Source organism: Acinonyx jubatus, chromosome C2, assembly GCF_027475565.1.
Source record: "Acinonyx jubatus isolate Ajub_Pintada_27869175 chromosome C2, VMU_Ajub_asm_v1.0, whole genome shotgun sequence".
In the NCBI taxonomy this organism is placed as follows: Eukaryota; Metazoa; Chordata; class Mammalia; order Carnivora; family Felidae; genus Acinonyx; species Acinonyx jubatus.
Window position 1 is genome coordinate 127,413,074 of NC_069384.1, and position 18,001 is coordinate 127,431,074.

The 18,001-nt window shown below is 39.5% G+C and overlaps 1 protein-coding gene and 1 long non-coding RNA gene across 8 annotated transcripts in view; one reads left to right on the top strand and one right to left on the bottom strand.

Annotated features, from left to right (window-relative positions):
* The window catches only part of TMEM108 (transmembrane protein 108), a 367,083-nt gene that overhangs the window by 72,809 nt on the left and 276,273 nt on the right, over positions 1-18,001 (bottom strand). For 3 of the 7 annotated variants that reach the window (XM_053221443.1, XM_053221442.1, XM_053221444.1), the window contains one exon: positions 12,843-12,996. The exons of 3 other annotated variants lie outside the window; for them this stretch is intronic. In XM_053221443.1, the coding sequence (XP_053077418.1) occupies positions 12,843-12,864 (22 nt within the window). In that variant the 5' untranslated portion in view covers positions 12,865-12,996. Of the gene's footprint in view, positions 1-5,079; positions 5,144-12,842; positions 12,997-18,001 lie in introns of those variants that run through there. One more of the 7 variants, XM_027061827.2, reaches the window with a different exon arrangement.
* The window catches only part of LOC113599968 (uncharacterized), a 96,071-nt gene continuing 90,161 nt past the window's right edge, over positions 12,092-18,001 (top strand). The window contains exon 1 of the long non-coding RNA XR_003420961.2: positions 12,092-12,233. This is a non-coding gene — a long non-coding RNA (uncharacterized LOC113599968). The remainder of the gene's footprint in view (positions 12,234-18,001) is intronic.

The following is an 18,001-nucleotide window of genomic DNA, read 5'->3' on the forward strand; positions in this document are numbered from 1 at the left end:
CTACAACATGGATGAACCTCAAAAACATGCACAGTGAAAAAGCCAGATATAAAAGACTATGTATATTGTACACTTCCATTTGTAAGAATGTCTAGAAAAGGTAAATTTATAGGGAAAGAAAACAGATCAGTAGTGCCTAGCATTGGAGGGGAAAGTGAGGTGCTGTAAATGGGCATGAGGAAACTTTCTGGGGTGATAGAAATGTTCTATAAGTGTACTAGGTGATGGCTGTATAACTGCACAAATTTATGAAAATCACTGAACTACATATCTGCAATGGGTGAATTTTATGGTATGTAATATATACCTCGATAAAGCTGTTTAAAAAATCAGGATAGCCAAGTTCAGAAGGAAAGTTTAATATATAAGGCTCTGTCAGACCACTGTTGCATGATTATGGCAGAATCAGGATGTCAAGCAGTGTTTTGAAGATGACCACAGCCCTTTTATGACACATGTAAGAAAGGTAAAGAACTGAGCCAGTTAATCTGTAGCAGGCATTATGGTGGTTGGTTTTCTTACATTGTTCTATTTAATCACCATGACAGCCAGTGAAGTTGGTAATTATCCCCATTTTGCAGGTTTGGGTGCAGAAGATACTGAGATGGCAGAGACATACTAGCATAGCTTAACGAAGCTCGATCTCACATCATGAGACTTACTGAAAGTAACAGACACCGCACGGCAATGTTGGCTTATGTAGCAAAGTAAAGCTCTGAGCCACAAATAGTTATAAAGTCAGAAACTATATTAACAAAGAAATTCCAATTCCCTGCTTGGGCAGAAAGGAAACAGCAACCACATTATTATATAGTCATTTGTTTTTCCAAGAGATTAAAAAAAAAAACCTCTATAACAAAGTAATCAATTAAAATTGGATTTCCTTGATATTTCATTATATCAGTCAAGTCTTTCAAACTGAACTGTCACATAATTACATGTTCAAAAATCAATCGGGTTAGTAAATTTACAGTATTCAATTTAGGGTTATATGTTATTTTTAATGACTAAGGCTTTCAATGTTTCACTGAGTAATGAATGAATAAATAATGAATAAACAATGACTAGATTCCATCAGTGCTTAACTTCCTTGATGTTAGGAGAGGGATATCAGGAAGTTATTTTCAGAAGTATACTGACTCAGTAAATTCTTATTAAATTATACTAATTTTCTACACAGTGAAATGTTTGTTTTTAATTATTTAAAAATGTTTATTCATTTTTGAGAGACACAGAGAGACAGAGTGCGAGCAGGAGAGGGGCAGACAGAGAGGGAGACACAGAATCTGAAGCAGGTTCTAGGCTCTGAGCTGTCAGCACAGAGCCCCTTGCGGGGCTTGAACCCACGAATTGTGAGATCATGACCTGAGCCAAACGCAGGCTCAGATGCTTAACTGACTGAGCCACCCAGGCGCCCTACACTGAAACGTTTTGGAAAGCACCAAAGAAAGTTGTTTTGGCAAATCTTGATAAAGTTTATTGTCCGTGAACTTTGTCACTATTATTGGAACATGTCTTTTGAAAGAATAAAACATGCCCACTAATCCCCGTGAGTGCTATCTGTTCCCTGAGGGGACCCTGATTGACATAGCTGATGTAAGACAGGCAGAATATGTAGCATATACATCCTCCAAAAATGGTGGTTACTATTAAAATATATAGTATTTTAATAAATACTATTAAAAGTATTTATTAAAATAAAGTGTTTTCAAAATGACATCTCTAATAATATATAAAGTGATTTTTCTTGAGATACTTGTATCACTGTTGGCTTTAAAGAACATCTATTTCTACAATTAAAGTTATATTATAAAATTGAAGATGAGTGTGATGGAAAAATTTCCCAAAGAATGTATCTTTATTATCAAATAGGCCCCTGGTTCTGATTATATTTCCTGGACCACTTCAGTCTCTACTAGCAGAACTTGTCAAGAGTCAGTTAAAAAACAGGGCAGGGAATTATGAGGTCCACTGTCCATCCTCAACCTCACTTTAGATTTCAGGGTCCATCAAGGAGCAAAGAGGAGCATGAGGCTTAATATTGCTCTTCTTACTCTTGAGGGCAGGCATGACACATGTGTGGGGGTGTGCCAGGTATACCCAAATGTCATAGGAAAATGCTGACTTGAAGGGTCAATATTACTTGAACATTGGAGTAAAAACACTATAATATTAAGTGTAGCTTAGAAAATTCAGAAGATTCATGAAATTTTACTTTTTTAATGAGTGGCTTTGGAATATGTCTCCATTCCAAAAAGGTATAAATGTCTCAACATGTAAAGTTTGGTAAGTGTGTGTGTGTACATGCATGCACGGTGTTATGGTCCCATTAATGTGTCAGTTTTAGTAAGATAATAAGTAGAGAGACACCTGAAACTACACATTTAAGCTTCAATGAAAGTGGCAAGATGATCGATTCATTGGATGTAAATCCCTTGCTCCCACTGTACCTCCCTTCCTCAGTCGTTTTACAGCTGAGAACAGAGACGCAGTGAAGTTCTTGGGGTCATCCATCACAGCAGAGGCAGGGAACCAGGTCTCCTGCCCCATGGTAGGTGGGTAGGTACACTCACAGTCGTGCCTCAGTTGTGCCCATGCTATGTGCAAATCAAGACACCAAAGGGCAACAAGAAAGAGTAGATAATATAAAGCATAAAATATAGTTTCACCATATTTTGTTTGTGTATTTGTGCTGGGTTTTGAATATTAGGAATATGGACCCAAATGCAGTGAAAATGGTGGTTAGTCAGTGCAGGCTTGCAGACACTATGCAACTGAAAATAACTGTGCTAAATGCTATTACTTGCCTTTCCCCCTAATCCCATCACAATCATTGCTTTTATCTCCTAAATATGTATTGTTAAGAGTCCCCCAACGTAATTATTAACAAGTGAGCCAGCAGTACTTGTAAACCATTTTAAAAACACAATAGGCTCTGCAAATGTTTATTCTCGTTAATGAAACTAATCAACAATGGCATAATATAGTATTCCCAGATAATGCTTTTTAGCAATGCTCACTGTGAGTGATAGGAAATGACATAGTTAATGCCTGAACTCTGGTTAAACCTGGCAAGTGAGCTGGGAAAAAAATACATTTTCCACTTTTCTGTGTTGAGACAATCAAAATGATCAAATACGAGTCTTATACTAGTTGGAGTTATCCTTTTAAGCCTGTGTCTTGTGGACTATATGCTGGTATTGCATAAAATATTTCAATGCTTTTTAGGTACTAGGTGCAAATCTTGAAAGAATGGCTTTTCTGGAGGCACACTGCTTGGCATTAGAACTGAATGTAGGCTTGCTTTTGTGTACTTGGGTATTAAAGGGACAGGGAACAGGAGATCTTCCTAATGTTGTTCTTTAAGGTTTCTTACATGCTCTGGGAAAACCAACCCCTAAAACACAGAAACCTCTTACGTTACAAAACAGACAACAGATCCTTTGCTTGTATATGTGTATTGGCTCTGTATTAACTATATTTTCTTATTTTCTGTATTCTGTGGCATTTGCAGATCTGAGGACGGACTACCCCTCCTCGGATTAGCTAATTCTTAGATACAGTAAACTTGCCTGTGAGTCTGCCTTCGATATTCAGACCAAGCAATTGTGAGTCTGTACCCCCCACTTACCTTTTATCAGGTCCTTACAGTACAGAACACTATCCCTCTGCCCCAATCATGCCCCAGGGTCAGGTACTGAGCAACTAGGAACCACCCCTACAGGCCACAGCCCAGTCAAATTATTTAAAAAAAATTATTTTTAACGTTTATTTATTATTAAGAGACAGAGAGACACAGAGCGTGAGCAGGGAAGGGGTAGAGAAAGGGGGGGACACAGAATCTGAAGCAGGCTCCAGGCTCTGAGCTGTCAGCACAGAGCCCGATGCGGGGCTCTAACTCACAAACTGCGAGATCATGACCTGAGCCGAAGTCAGTCGCTTAACCAACTGAGCCACCCAGGCACCCCCACTCAAATTATTGAAACTAGCCAATCCTAAACTTGTCTAAACTGCTTACCCTGCCTCGCCTCGTCTTTCCCATGAAAACCACAAAAAAGTCGCTCACCCATGTTTCCCCTTGCTCTGTCTCCTGACTGACCCTGGTGCTTCCCTGTGGGGCTTGCTGTGCCCCTTGTTTGTAGGGATCTGTGAGTATAAACTTCTTCCTTCGTGACAGTCATTTCCATGTCTGTGTATCTTACCGGACCTGATTAAAATCCTGGGTACATTTTAAAACAGAGTCCCTTACCCAATTCTTTTCAGAGTTAGCAAACAAGGGTAGGGGTGGTAAATGTGCTCTTCTGGACACATTTCCAATTTCCTTCTTTGCCTGGGATTCCATTGCTCTAGGACTGGCTACAGGTTGCCAGGCAACAGTATCAGGTATGCGGCATATAGCTCCTGGACATTAGTCACTCTCTTTTAGGTCTTATTTACTTAGGTGTTAATGTTCTTAAAATGTCATCAGGACCAACCTCTTCCCCCTCCTCCACCCCTGTAAAAACCCCTCCCACATTCATTATCTTTTGAACACTTTTGAGGTTTTCAATAGCTTGATACAGTGAGATACCGAGCAAGGAAAGGCATGGGCCTGTGAGGTAGCCTATGGATTCTGTGACATTGACACATTTTACTCAGGCTCACGGGCTCATTGTAATTTCCCAGAAACTTAGGGTGAAAAATCAACTATTCCTGTTTTCCTCTCATTTTAACATTCTACTTTTCTTATTTCTGGTTTTCACATTTGTCACTTCTATATGATAGGGAGACCATCAATAAAATATGCAAATGGGATATGATAATTATATTTGTAACTGGGGAGAATGGGAACAGATGTATGATTGTTAACACTGGAACGGTCCAGGAGAAGAGTGTATATGTCAGGTTGAAGATGTACACTGGCCTAGGGGAATGGGAACCATTTTCAGTTTTTGTTATTTATGGTATCATCCTAGGCAAAGAAGAACTATGGGCCTGAGACACAAATGAGAAAAAGAAAAGAAATGCCCTATGATCCACTAAGACCTCTGGTGGTTTTAGTCTATATCATGCAAAAACCTTAAACATAAGTTGACTGACCTGGTGGTGGGTCTAGGGGTGGACTGAGGCATAATTTCCATGAGTTCATCCACTTCAAGCCATCCCCTAAACAGATGTACTGCAGAAGGAAACAGCTGTACTCGCTATGCGAATGTAGCTTCAAGGCAAGCCCCCTCAGCACCTCTTTCCAAAAAGATTGCCAGCTCCATCTCCATCTATGCAGAAATTCTAGAGAACCGGGCTTGATCTTTAAATCAACTTCTGTCTACAGGAGGTCAAAACAGTCATATTTAAGAAGAAAGACTAAACTCACCAACTGGTTGGTTAATCCATTTGCTGCTGAAGAGTTATCCCACTTTTGTTTCCCTCACTGAAACAAAGACAATTTGTTTCTCTTGCTTGGAGAGTAGCTTTATGGCTACCTGGTCACCCACGAGGCACTGAGTAACACCAGGCTGCAGAACATGATCTAATATCTGAAGCCTTTACTTTCACTAAACTGCAAGTTTAATAATTTCCCTTTATTGTTCCTAGATTACACTGGCCATGAATCAAGACCTAATAGCCTTGCAAGAAAGTATTCTTTCTCTCCACAGTTCAGATTACCCCAATGGGAATTTATGTAGGACTGTGTCCTCTGTCAACTCAAAACAGGGAGTGGAGTAGGAAGCTCTTCTGGAAACCTATTCTAAACAATCCAAAAGAAGATCATTCTTTGTTTATGAAGAAGCCATAAACAACAGTATTATTGTTTGCAGTTATTTATAACTACAAGCAGCTTAAATGTTAAACAGTATAAAAGTAGTCATATAAAATGTGAGAAATGCATAGTGGTCATAAGCACAGATGAGCTTATGCCTATCTCTACTGCTCACTCAGTGTGTGAGTGAGTGGGCAGGTTATCTAACGTCTCTGAGCCTCAATTTCCTCATCTATTACACGAGAATAATAGAGTTGTTAGAAGTGTGAAAGGAGTTTATATTTATCAATATTATGAGGGTGAATTAATATTTGTCATAATATTTATGTACCTGGTACATGGGAACACTATGTAAGTATTTGATAAAGTTGTAATTTTCCAGATGGAGAAGTTTGCAGTTTTTTCAAAGATCATTATCAAGACTCTACAGTGATGAGGAAAATGGTTATAATAGAAAAGGTCCCATGAAAATTGTAAATGCTCTATGTAAAATATGAATATGGAAATTCATCAAGAAACTACATAAAATGGAGACAGTTGTATTGTGATTGAGGAGATCTGTTTTCTAGACATTTTGTATAGCTTTTGTAAGTTTTAGGGAGTCTTGACAAGGTTTACTAAGGAGTGATGGGATAGACAGAGGGGGACATTCTTCTTGAGCCTCTGGTTCTTCTGGCAGAGTAGGAGGAGTTGTCTGCTGTACCTAGAATTAATAGAAACCTACTCATAAGAATATCTCCAAGAGGAAGATAAATGGGGTAAGAGGTTTCAGTAGCCAGGAACAGAGAAGAGGGACTAAAGCCAGGGGCCTGGCACTTCCTTTCTACCTACCTCTGACTCACTAGTGGAGTGGTCCAGGGGGGAGGGGTGGAGCTTCGAGCATCTTTGCAGGTTAGATGGATAAAGACATCAAAGAGATCAAAACATTTGAGACTTACAAGGTGGGGATAAAAAGCTTTCATTAGTGCCACACTAGAGGGATGTGCCACAGTTGGTGAAATAACTCTGACAACAGAAAGATATTAACACGCACATCAAACATCCTTCTCTCGCCTCCTGTGATCTTGATATCTTATCAGACTTTACCAGAAGGGCAGCTTCCCCAGGATAAAGTAACATGGATGTAACAGTCATGCCTTAGATGTTCATTCCAACTCTTTTTTTTTTTTCCCTTCCTTCTCATAAGCAAAGATTCTCAAGGCTAGAATGAAACCTTAGAGATTGCCACAGCCAGTGGCTCTCAGGGTTGGCCTATGGCCTATAAAAGGTCCATGGTCTTTAAGAAGTAGCAGCTCTGGGGTGGGGCCAGGATTCTTCATTTTTTTTTTTTTTAAGTTTATTTATTTTGAGAGAGAGAGAGAGAAATAGAAGCACGAGTGGGGGAGGGACAGAGAGAGACAGGAAGAGAGAGAATCTCAAGCAGGCTCCACACTGCCAGTGCAGAGCCCAACATGGGGCTTGATCCCACCAACCATGACATCATGACCTAAGCTGAAATCAAGAGTTGGAGGCATAACAGACTAACTCACCAGGCACCCCCAGGATTCTTCATTTTTAATCTCTCTCCGAAAGCAGGTTGAATCCCAGTAATGTGTGTGAATCCTAAATGATCTAGAGTATTTTAGTTATAGGGAATGACTGACCCAAAGCTTTCCCTTTCTTCTACCTCTTGGTTACTTTCTATTTTCTTCTCCACCTTTACCCTGCTTCTGTCTTCTTCTACCTCTCTCAAAATCCTTCTTTTCTGAGCTGGGACTGGCATTTTAACTACAAAAATGAAAATATCAGTTGGGGGAAGGGAGGCTGACAATGTATTGTCACTAACAAACATACTGGCATTTTTCCAACATGGCCCAATATCCTGACATCTGTCTCATGCAGAGAGAAGTATGCCTAAGCCATGCACACATCTGTCCTGGCAACTACACAGGGACACAAATTAAACACTCTAAATTAAATTCGAATGAGCTATATGCCTAATGAGCATTATTAGTGTGTCTGCATGCATTTAAGAAAAAGCTACTGCTAGCGTGATATCATTCTGACCCCCTTTAGAGACCAAAAGGATCTGAGGTTCAGCTCAAACTGGGCCTTGTTCTATTGTCTTGATCCGGTATCTGAGGGCTAAGCTTCCCTCTGACCCCCAAGAAAGTGAGGATAGCAGACAATAACAGGAGTCCATCATTCTCACTGGTTTGTATCCTCTTTTTTCTTCCCACCTGATGAGAAAGCTGTTTGCTTAGAATCTATACCTTTGAGTCAGACACACTTTCAGTCCATCTTAGTTTCTGGTTGTTATCCTGACACTCTCCCCATGTTTGTTTGTGACCTTTCTATGCTGGACCTTAGCCTCACTGTCCATCAATGGCCCCAAACAACCCTCTGTCCTCCTCCACTGGCCCTTGCCACATCAATGGCCTTGGCTCAGGCAGGTGCCTCCTTCAACCTGTCCATCTCCATACAAGAAGTGGGACAGAGATCTGGACAAAGTGAAAATGAAATGCTCAATGAAAATGTTTGATCATTACTTTTTATTTTTTTAGTCTAGCAAATTGGTATTGATAATTTAAAACTTACATGATACTTATTGGTTAGCCTGGCTACTTGATATTTTGAGTTCTGGAAACACATGCAGAAACGTGATTTCTTTGTGCATCAAATTTTTCATGCATTGTGTGTGAAAATATAAATCCCCATGAGAGTTCTAAGCACCCTGCCTCCTGTGTGCATAATTTGTCTTAACAATGTGATGGTTATCTTACATTTAATGAGCTCAAAAAAATCAAGGGTTTGGGGGGCAGTTACTCTGGGATTTAAATCCTGACTTCACTGTTTTGATGGCTTTATGATTTTTTTTTTTTGCCTGCATTTAATATTTAGTAAAATTCTTTTGAAAATTTAAACATGACTAAGAGAAAGCCAAGAAAAAAAAAAAAAGGACTTTTGTTAATGTTTGAACCAGAGTGTTAAGAGTGAATACACCACTTGGACATTAGAAATGTAAGGAGCAACAGGAATAAAAAATAAGACAAGGGAGAATTCTGGAGATAGTCTGGACAAGAGCTCTTCTCAGTCTTAGAACACTCTGTCTTGTTCTTTCACTGTAGTAAGAGGAGTTGTGCCCCTACAGACAGCCCCATTACCCTTTGCTGCCTATAAAATGTTTTTATTCAGGGGCCTTGGTGCACTGTACATCCCACACCATGTGGTTTTCTCTTCTTTAGTGGGCCCAGCTGTACTGCGGGTGTGCTAATCCAATAGCATCCTTTCTATCCTATAGTTCTTTATCCCTCTGTAGGGGGTGAGGCAAAATAGTGTAATCAAGTTGTTCAGCAGCCAGTGGTGGCCCTAGCTTTGAACTTATTGCCTCCCTCCTGGTTCTTTCAGTGTCTCCTGGGGATAGGAAGAAAGCTCCTGGGCAAGTCATTGCATACTTGTGCTCTTCATGAGCAAAGTGAGGGGGAGGGTTTTCTAGGTAACAGTAATAATAATGACTAACACTGACACTGGGCTTTATAGTTCATATAATGCTTTCAGGACATTTCATTTCATGCTTACAACTTTCCAGGCAGGTATATGTGTTATCACCAACTCCATTACAAATAAGGCAACTGTGGGTCAAGGCATTACCTAATGGGACCAAGATCACAAGGTTACACAATGGCAAGCAGGTATGGAACCAGAGCTCTTGGGGACCACTTCTTCATCCCTCCCCTCTAGAGGAGTTGCTCTCAAAGGCTGCTTCCAGATCCCAAATGCCAGGATTCTCAGGGTACGGGGCACACTGTTTAGTTTTTGCAACAAAAATTTTGGATAACTTATTCCAATCTCCAGACTTGTTTTATGAAACAAACATGAGAAAAGTATTTACAATCTATACGCTAATTTGTGATCTTAGCATCCTAAGTTTTACCAAATTCATCATTTTCCCATAATTTTTTATAAAAGTATATAATGGGGAATAGCTGAAAACACAGCCTTTAATTAACTTGATAGATAAACCCCAAATGCTTTTGCCCACAATCATACTACTAGTGTTGGTGAACTCTGATTTTAGGTAAGGGTCTACACTATTAAGTTGGTGGTTCTGCTCTCATTAGGCTGAAATGGCACATACATTCATTTCTTTAAAAACAATTCCTCAGGAAATAGTAAGGACATATGGATGCTTAGAATCTCATAAATCTTAAATTATCCCAATTGTGACTCTGTCAACATTATTAAAGGGAATGGGTTGGACCATCACTTCCTCAATTTTACCATCTTTGTAGCAGCCATTTAATAAAAGCTCATGTGCACCTAATTTTAATTAGCTTCTATCAATTGGGATAGAAGTTTAAAAAATCAAGCAAGCCAATAAGATACATCTCAATATTGCCACATGGGAATTAATAGATTCAACCCTTCTGCAGATAAGAGAATTATCACAGGGGGCAAATGTCCCATCTCCAGAAATAATCTTTATACCAGTATTTAAATTAAATTTTCCAGAAATAATCATATTTGAAGGAAGTAGAGGAAATATCCTTAGATGAGTCATCATGTAGTGATGGCTCTGTGACATAACGGTGTGCGTTTCTGTGGTTCTACAATTTCTTTTGGCTTCTCAACTCTAAATTGGATTTCTTTTTTAAGACAACACAAAAAAGGTGGTTTCACTTTTTATTACCACATTCTTCTGAGAAACTCAAAGAATTTTAGAGCCATGTTGCTAACAGCTCAAGATAGCTCTAGGATTGGAAGATTTTTACTGGAGGGTAAAACTTTCTTCCATACGTTTAATATTATCACGTTCTTTCTGCCTAAAGATGCCCTGTATTTTTCTAAAGAGGAGAAATAAAAATACTCATTATCCAAAATAAAGGACTTCTAGTAAATTAAATTCATTCAAGTCACATCAAATAAGGCATAGAGGACTAAACCCTTCAGAGAGTAGAACAGTAATATTCAGACATAAGAAATCCAAGATCTTCTGCATATTAGTCTGGTCTGTTTGCCAAAAGGATGGCAGTGTTCCAATCTGCAGCATCTCCCCTTAGTGCACTGAAGCTGATTTCCATGTTACCAGCTGCTGTTAGAAGTAATTCTAAAATTCAAGCTGACAATTTCTTAGTTCTTCAATTCTACTCTAATTGAGATGATGGGCCCTGCTTCCAACCTAAACTAGATCAGACTCTGTGATATAAGAGGAGCCTTCAATTATGTAAAAAAAACTATATACAAGATGTGGGTGTATTCTACTCCCATTTCTTTTAAGTGGAAAAGGAAATGAACTTCATCTGCACAAAGGATACTCATGCTTGATGAGTTAGCCAGTGAAACCACTCAATGTCTTTCTCAAGAAGGAACTAAAAATAAGGGGTCCTAATTTATTAGGTGCTTGAAAGTTGGCTCTGGCCAGCTTCCTGGACAGGAAGTTGGCAAGATGAATCTTTAAAATCCATCCCATTTCAGGAACGTGTATTGTGCTAATCTTTGGCCTGAAGTGCATCCAATCCAATGCTGGACAGTGTCCAAACTCATTCATTTAACAGCCGACATTTGTTAAGGGTTTACTATGTGCAGGTCCTGTGTTAGGCTTGGGGACAGATTGGAAGAAGGTTTCTGCCTTTGAGGGGTGTGATAAACGCTTTCATGGAGGGAAGTAGTAATTTCAATAGGAATCCGAAAGAAAGCATGACTGGCTTCATCTGTGGATTCAGTGTTCAAGAAAGCTGGGGGCCAAATCCTTGGATAAATGGCAAGTGGTCTAGATGTAAACATTATCCATGACAGTTAACATTTCTGAAAGGTGCCTATTGGTAAATTGATTCTTCTTAGTGTCTCAGAAAAAGCGACTTATCTGTGGAGATTGAATTACTCAATGTTCTATTCCCTATTATTCTTAAGAAATAGTACCATATCTGTATCCCTTTTGTCAAAACTCCATTCATGTAAGATCTCATCTGTTATTCCTGGCTGCAGAAAGCAAAGCTGACTAGAATTCCAGTCTTATAAAAAAGGAAACTGAGATGTAGAGAAGATACTTTTTGGTTAGGTTGTTCGGCTGAGGTTAAATAAGTGACATATGAACTAGAACTGGAAGCCAAGTGTCACCTATCTCAAGTCCAGAGCTCCTTACAAAGCTTTGTTTGATAAAATTGACAATAAATTCATAATTCTACAATAGGGAACTATGGCTAGGGCATCTGTTTGAGCAAAGGAAGGAGGGCCTTGGTGCTTGAGAAAAACTTGCCAGTTATGGGCAGGCTAAAAGTCACACTAAGTTACTGCAAATTGTAGAGCACTTTGGGGTGAGTTCCTCCTGCCTGATGCATTTTATAAGTAGCTGAGTTCCAAGTTCCAGCCATATTGTTTCTCTCTCTTATGATGACAATCAGTGCCAGAACAAGGAACAAATAGGAGGTAGCTATGGCAGGATCAAAGGAAAGCCTGAGACCACTCCAAGACCTCATGGGGCCTAATGAGGACTAGGGGAGGAACCCACCACCTGGTAAGGCTGAAAGCAGAACCGGAAGGGAGCTTAGCAGCAAACTCTTATTAGAAGAAACCTTATTAGAACCCTAATATTTATAAAACAGCTTCCTCCCCATTTGAGCACTCTTTTGGAGCACAGTTTGAAAATGTGCACTTCCTTGAACTCCACCCCCCTCCCCTACTCCCTTGTTCATACTTACATATGGTGTTCTATATCCATGCGTAAAATAATTCTCTTCTTCCCTTTGCCAATCTGGTAAATTTCTACTCACCCTTTAAGATCCCCATTAAGTGTTTTCTAACAGACTCATCTGAGGCACTTGTTAAACATACAAATTTGGGTTTCGTCCCAAATGTATTAAATCCAGATTTATGTTGTTATTGAGCTCCTAGGGGATTCAGATGTACGGTTAGGGTTGGGAACCACTGCAGATCCTGCTTTGCAAAATGGTTTTAACAAGAGATGATTTATAGTGGGATTCACTCCAAATTTGGGGGGGGGGGGAAGAAGGAGGTGGTAGAGAGACAGTCTGAGTCTATACCTTGCCAAGAATCTGGGGCTGATCAAGGCCAAGATGGAAAGCAAAGAAGCTGGAATGGCACCAGATCCCTTCAGGAAACCTACTGGGTAAGTTTGATGGCTTCATTAAGGACACAGAAGTAAGACAATAAGCTCAGCAACACAGGATATCCAGAGGGCTTATAAACAACAAATCTGCAATTTTCTCTTGGGCAAGGCTCAGGGAGATTCCACAGTCCATGAAGGTTGCAGCTGTCCCCTAAAAAAATTCAGTACTGATAAACTTTTTTTCTCCTGATATTTCCATTTATAAGGTTTTTAGAGGGTGCCAAGAAGGAAAACAACCCACTGCTTGTTTTGACTGATAGTTCTAATTGCTATTAACATTTTCAGTATTGACTTCTGTATGTTACTCAAGGTTCAAAAAAAAAAAAAATCCCCTTATGGCCCTCTACTCTCATCTTCATAAAACATCTCCATACAAAACCAAAATATTGTTGTTGTTATACGAGCAGCTGTATTAGTATAGTGTAGATACCATTTAAAACATCTAAGCATTTTAGCTAGTGCCATTTAGCATCTCAATTCATGATAGCATAACTTTTTTTTTTTTTAACAGTTTGTTGGCTTAAACAAGTCACTTTTTTTTTTTTTTAACTTATTGTCAAGTTAGCTAACAAACAGTGTAGTCTTGGCTTTAGGAGTAGATACCCATGATTCATCACTTCTTATTTGCATAAAATCTCTGGGTCCTTCCTCATTTCTCACTGTAACTGAGGTACAGTACTGAGCTGGTATGATTATTACCTTTGTTTCCTTATTTAAGTTTGGGATCCAGTGGAGTGAGGTAATCCACAGAGAAGAAAAGTTATACACCATCACCATTTTTCTTTTCCTTTTCCATGAATTACTCCATCTGATGAGGCCAATTCTCATTAATTTTCTATTTGTTGTACAACGTCAGGGCTCTGTTTCTGAATCAGTTTATTTATTTATTTTTTGGTAAGAGGTAATTAAGTGGCTGATAGTTTTCTTACCTGTTTCAGGTCTTTACCAAACTGTTAGCTTAGTGAGGCCTTCCCTGGTCACCTTGTCTAAAATTTTACCTCCTCCCTACCCTACTACATTCTTATCCCCCTGGTTCTGTCCCCTTCTTAGCACTTATCATAATCTAATATAATGATGTTTATCGTTTGTTTATTCTGATTATTGTCTGTTTTCCTCATCAGCAGATAAGCCCCAGGGCAGGAATTTTTGTCCATCTTATTCACTGATGTATCCCCACCCACCCCATCCCACCCCCACCCCCCAATGGCTAGCACAACACCTGGTAAACAGTAGGTACTGGTTGAATGGGTAAGTGAATGAAACAGGTTTTTTGGGTTTTTTTTGTAAGTTTTATTTATTTAAGTAATCTTTACACCCAATGTGGGGCTTAAACTCACAACCCAAGATCAAGAGTTGTATGTTCTTCCAGCTGAGCCAGCCAGGTACCCTGACACTGTCTTGCTTTTTACGAGGAGGCTGAGCTAGCATAGGGGACAGACATTTAGATGTTCCATGTTTCAGCTTCTACATCTTTGGCAGTGTAGTATAGGGATTTCCCCAAACTTTGGTTCACAGGGCACTTAGCCCCCAAAGCTAAAGTACTTATGTCCTAACAACTCAGTAGCTGTATGAAATGAAATACACACCCATTGAAAGAAAAATATTTTAATTTTATTCTTTAGTACAGAATTATTTACTAATGGGGTGTGTGCATTACTGGTATTGTGCAACTTCTCAAACCTCAGAATCAGATTGCATACCAGCACCCTCAGTCCTTGTTCCATTTTGAGTTTTCACATGGAACTTGCTTTTTACCACAGTGCTGAAAAAAAAAAAAAAAAACCAACCCAGCTTCACAAGGTATCATCATAGGAATTCAATGCATTCTAATGTGGAAGCTGAATTTGAGCTACCAGTTCAGATGGTATCTGACAGATGTGGAATACTGCTGCTGTGCTTCCATCCACAATTTAAAATATCTTTCAGTACCCCAGCTAGTTAGTTCACTGCTGCATCCTGAGGAGTTTTGGTGCAATTTCAGAACAGTGGGTAAAGCAACCAGATGCATAGCTTTTGGAGTTGTGTGAACTTGCACAAGGTTTCCCCTCCATAAGGAAAATAACAGTATCTACCTCACAGTTTTTGTTTTGCTTTCTATTATTGTGAAATCTTAAACCTACATGAAAATACATACAATAAAGCCATGAACCCTGTCTCTTGTCACCAAGTCCCAAGAATCAGTCACTTTTGGCCAACCTTATTCCAGCCATACCCCGTATACCCTGTTCCCTATAATTAGGACGTAAATCCTAGAATTTTGCCTGTAAATGTTTCAGCAGTTTTTTTTGTGTGTGGAAATTGTGTGGAAATCAAATGTGGAAATTGTGTGGAAATCAAATTGTGTGGAAAATGTGTGGAAATCAAATGAGTTAATATGTGCAAAGTATTTAGCAGAGTGCTGAGCATCCTGAAGTGTTAGGTATTATTACTGTCACCTTAGCACCAGTAGCTCTTCTATATGTGAAGCACTCAGTACCTCCTCTCCAGGGATGTGTCATCATACAAGCAGAGACTGATGTGTTTTATGTGATTTTCCCCAATATAAAGGCATATCCATGACCACAGGGAATAGGGCTGCTGCAAATGGACTTACAATCAGATTTTAGCAAACACTCTTTTCATAAAGAACTCACCTTGGAGAACACAAGGCATTTGCATGGCATCAGATGCTTTTTATAAACAACTATGCCACATCAAATATAGTCTGATTTCTTGGTTCTAGGTAGAAATATTCTCTGGGTAGGGGAGAAGCTTAAGTTTGTTTGTTTTTTGTTTTGTTTTGTTTTTTTTTTTTTACCTCCTGGCACTTCATATGTAGCAGGGTTTTGCTAAATTAAGTGTATCAGAATGCTGCTAATCTATTACAGCACAGTTATGGAAAAACTGGGAAAAACCAGTTTAGGGAGATAGGTCACACCTTCATGAACCACCATGCATACACATTTGATTGTGAGGCGCACAACTCCTAATTTATCCCGCCGTTCAGCTATGAAGTATACAAATGACTGTAAGGGCAAGAAACAACCTCTATTTTCTATCAATGATTTCACATAATTCTCCTTTCTCTCCTGGGGCTTGATTAAAATGTAACTGAAATTGTTCCCATTTCAGGGCTTCTAGGTCCATCATCCTGAACCTAGCCTAAGGCTCCCCTGTGAGTGAGGAATGATGCCTGGAACATTAAGCACTTCTCTGACTTCCATGCCACAGCAGCAAAATTCTCCATTTAGCTCTCCTGAATTTGCTTGCTGTGGAACCTAAGTGATTATCTGTGTTCAACAAAGTTGAACAGATTATTGATTTGTACTTTTTGATTTAAAGTCTATTTGGTTTACTAATCTGAGAGAAGCCCTAACTAAAATTCTTTGGGTTTTACTTAGCCCAAGGGGAAAATGTACAATCATCTATAGCCAGCATCTGTTTCTTTAGGCAATGAGTGTATCTTAGACTGGGAGATTGTTATGAAAGTTTATTAGCATATCTTCTGTCACAGCATTCATTTCATTAGAGTCTGCTATCAACATTACATCAAAATTTCCACTTAGCTTCTCCCAAAGATGACTAGTCATTTCATAAAAGGAGCAAATGAAGGGGCGCCAGGGTGGCTCAGTCGGTTGGGTGTCTGACTCTTAATTTAGGGTCAGGTCATGATCTCACAGTTTGTGGGTTTGAGCCTCGCATCGACCTCTGTGCTGACAGTGCAGAGCCTGCTTGGGATTCTCCCTTTCCCCCTCTCTCCTGCTTGTGTTCTCTCTCTCTCAAAATAAAGTTTTAAAAAAAGGAGCAAATAAAAATAATTTGGCAAACAGAGCAAAATGGCTAGAAGTAACTCTATTAACTTCCATGTAACTCAGGAGGCTGAGGACTCAGTAAAATCACATTTGTCAGTAGCTTGTTCAGGGAGTAAATACATGTGACATATTGTGTTACATACTTGAATACTCTATGGTACTCTAACAGTTTTTTACAGGGTTAATGGAGTCACTGACTCATAAATACACTCAGCCTTGATCAACTTCTAAAAAGACCTTATAAATAAGGTTTTGGGGGAATTTTAATCCATATTCTTTACCAGTGACCTGCTCATTATCTCCCAACCCTCACTACATAAAACTGTCTGGAGCAGGTGAATTATTAAAAATGCCAAGAACCTTCTTGCCACTAACACTCAGTTCCAGGGCCAGTGAAACGGGGCTGTGGTGGGATCTGAGTCTCCTGCTTGTCCAGACTTTCTGTCTACTTTTAAAGTAAAAAAGAGCACAGGATTCAATGCTAGGACTGAAAAAATAGTAAATACTCAAATGTGGGTATCAATTAGATGAAAATCTAAGAAAAACACATGGTCAGAGAAGCAGGTAACAGAGTCTACATTAATAAAATGCAATCCTTCTCATATCTGCTCTGTCTTCTGCTTTCCTGGTAAGAGAAACTTTTTTGGTTACTAAGGCAGTGGTGATCTAGTGACCTACCTGTGTATTCACTGCATATACAGGTATACCAGTGTATTACTGGATATGCACGTATGTTCAAGACTGCTTAGTGGCCAGGGTCAGAGGTTTCATTACTGCTTTGTTCCTTGTGCAGCTGTCCTCTTATGTTCCTAGACTGATACAGGCAAGATAACAGGCAAGATATCTGGGAGTCCCTTTCAGGATCATTAAAAACCCAAGTGTGGTAAATTCAAGATGACCACAAATTTTCTGCTATTCCTCCCATTGAGAGGGGGAGTCTAACTTCCTTCCCACTTAAATCTGAGTCTGTCTGAGTGACCTGCTTAACCAAGAGAATGCAATTTAAGTGATTCCTGGGACTTCCAAGCCTAGGTCATCTGAAGCTTTGCAGCATTTGCCTTATCTTGGGACAGTGTTGTTGGGAAACTTGAGCTTGTAGCTAAGAAAATCCACTGCCATGAGACTGCTGTGCAGGAGAGGCCAGATGTAGGTACTTCAGTTGATAGTGCCAGTTGAGCTCAGCTTTCCAGCCCTTGCTGCTGAGATATGAGATATGGTTATTGTTTGAAGGTGCCAAGTTTTAGGCTGGTTTTTCACACAGCAGCAGATAAACTTAACACCACAGCATGACTGCCCCTCCTAGAATTAGAGCCAAGTGGTCTTGGAGGAGAATGGCTGGCATGTTGTTAAATGTATAAATGAACT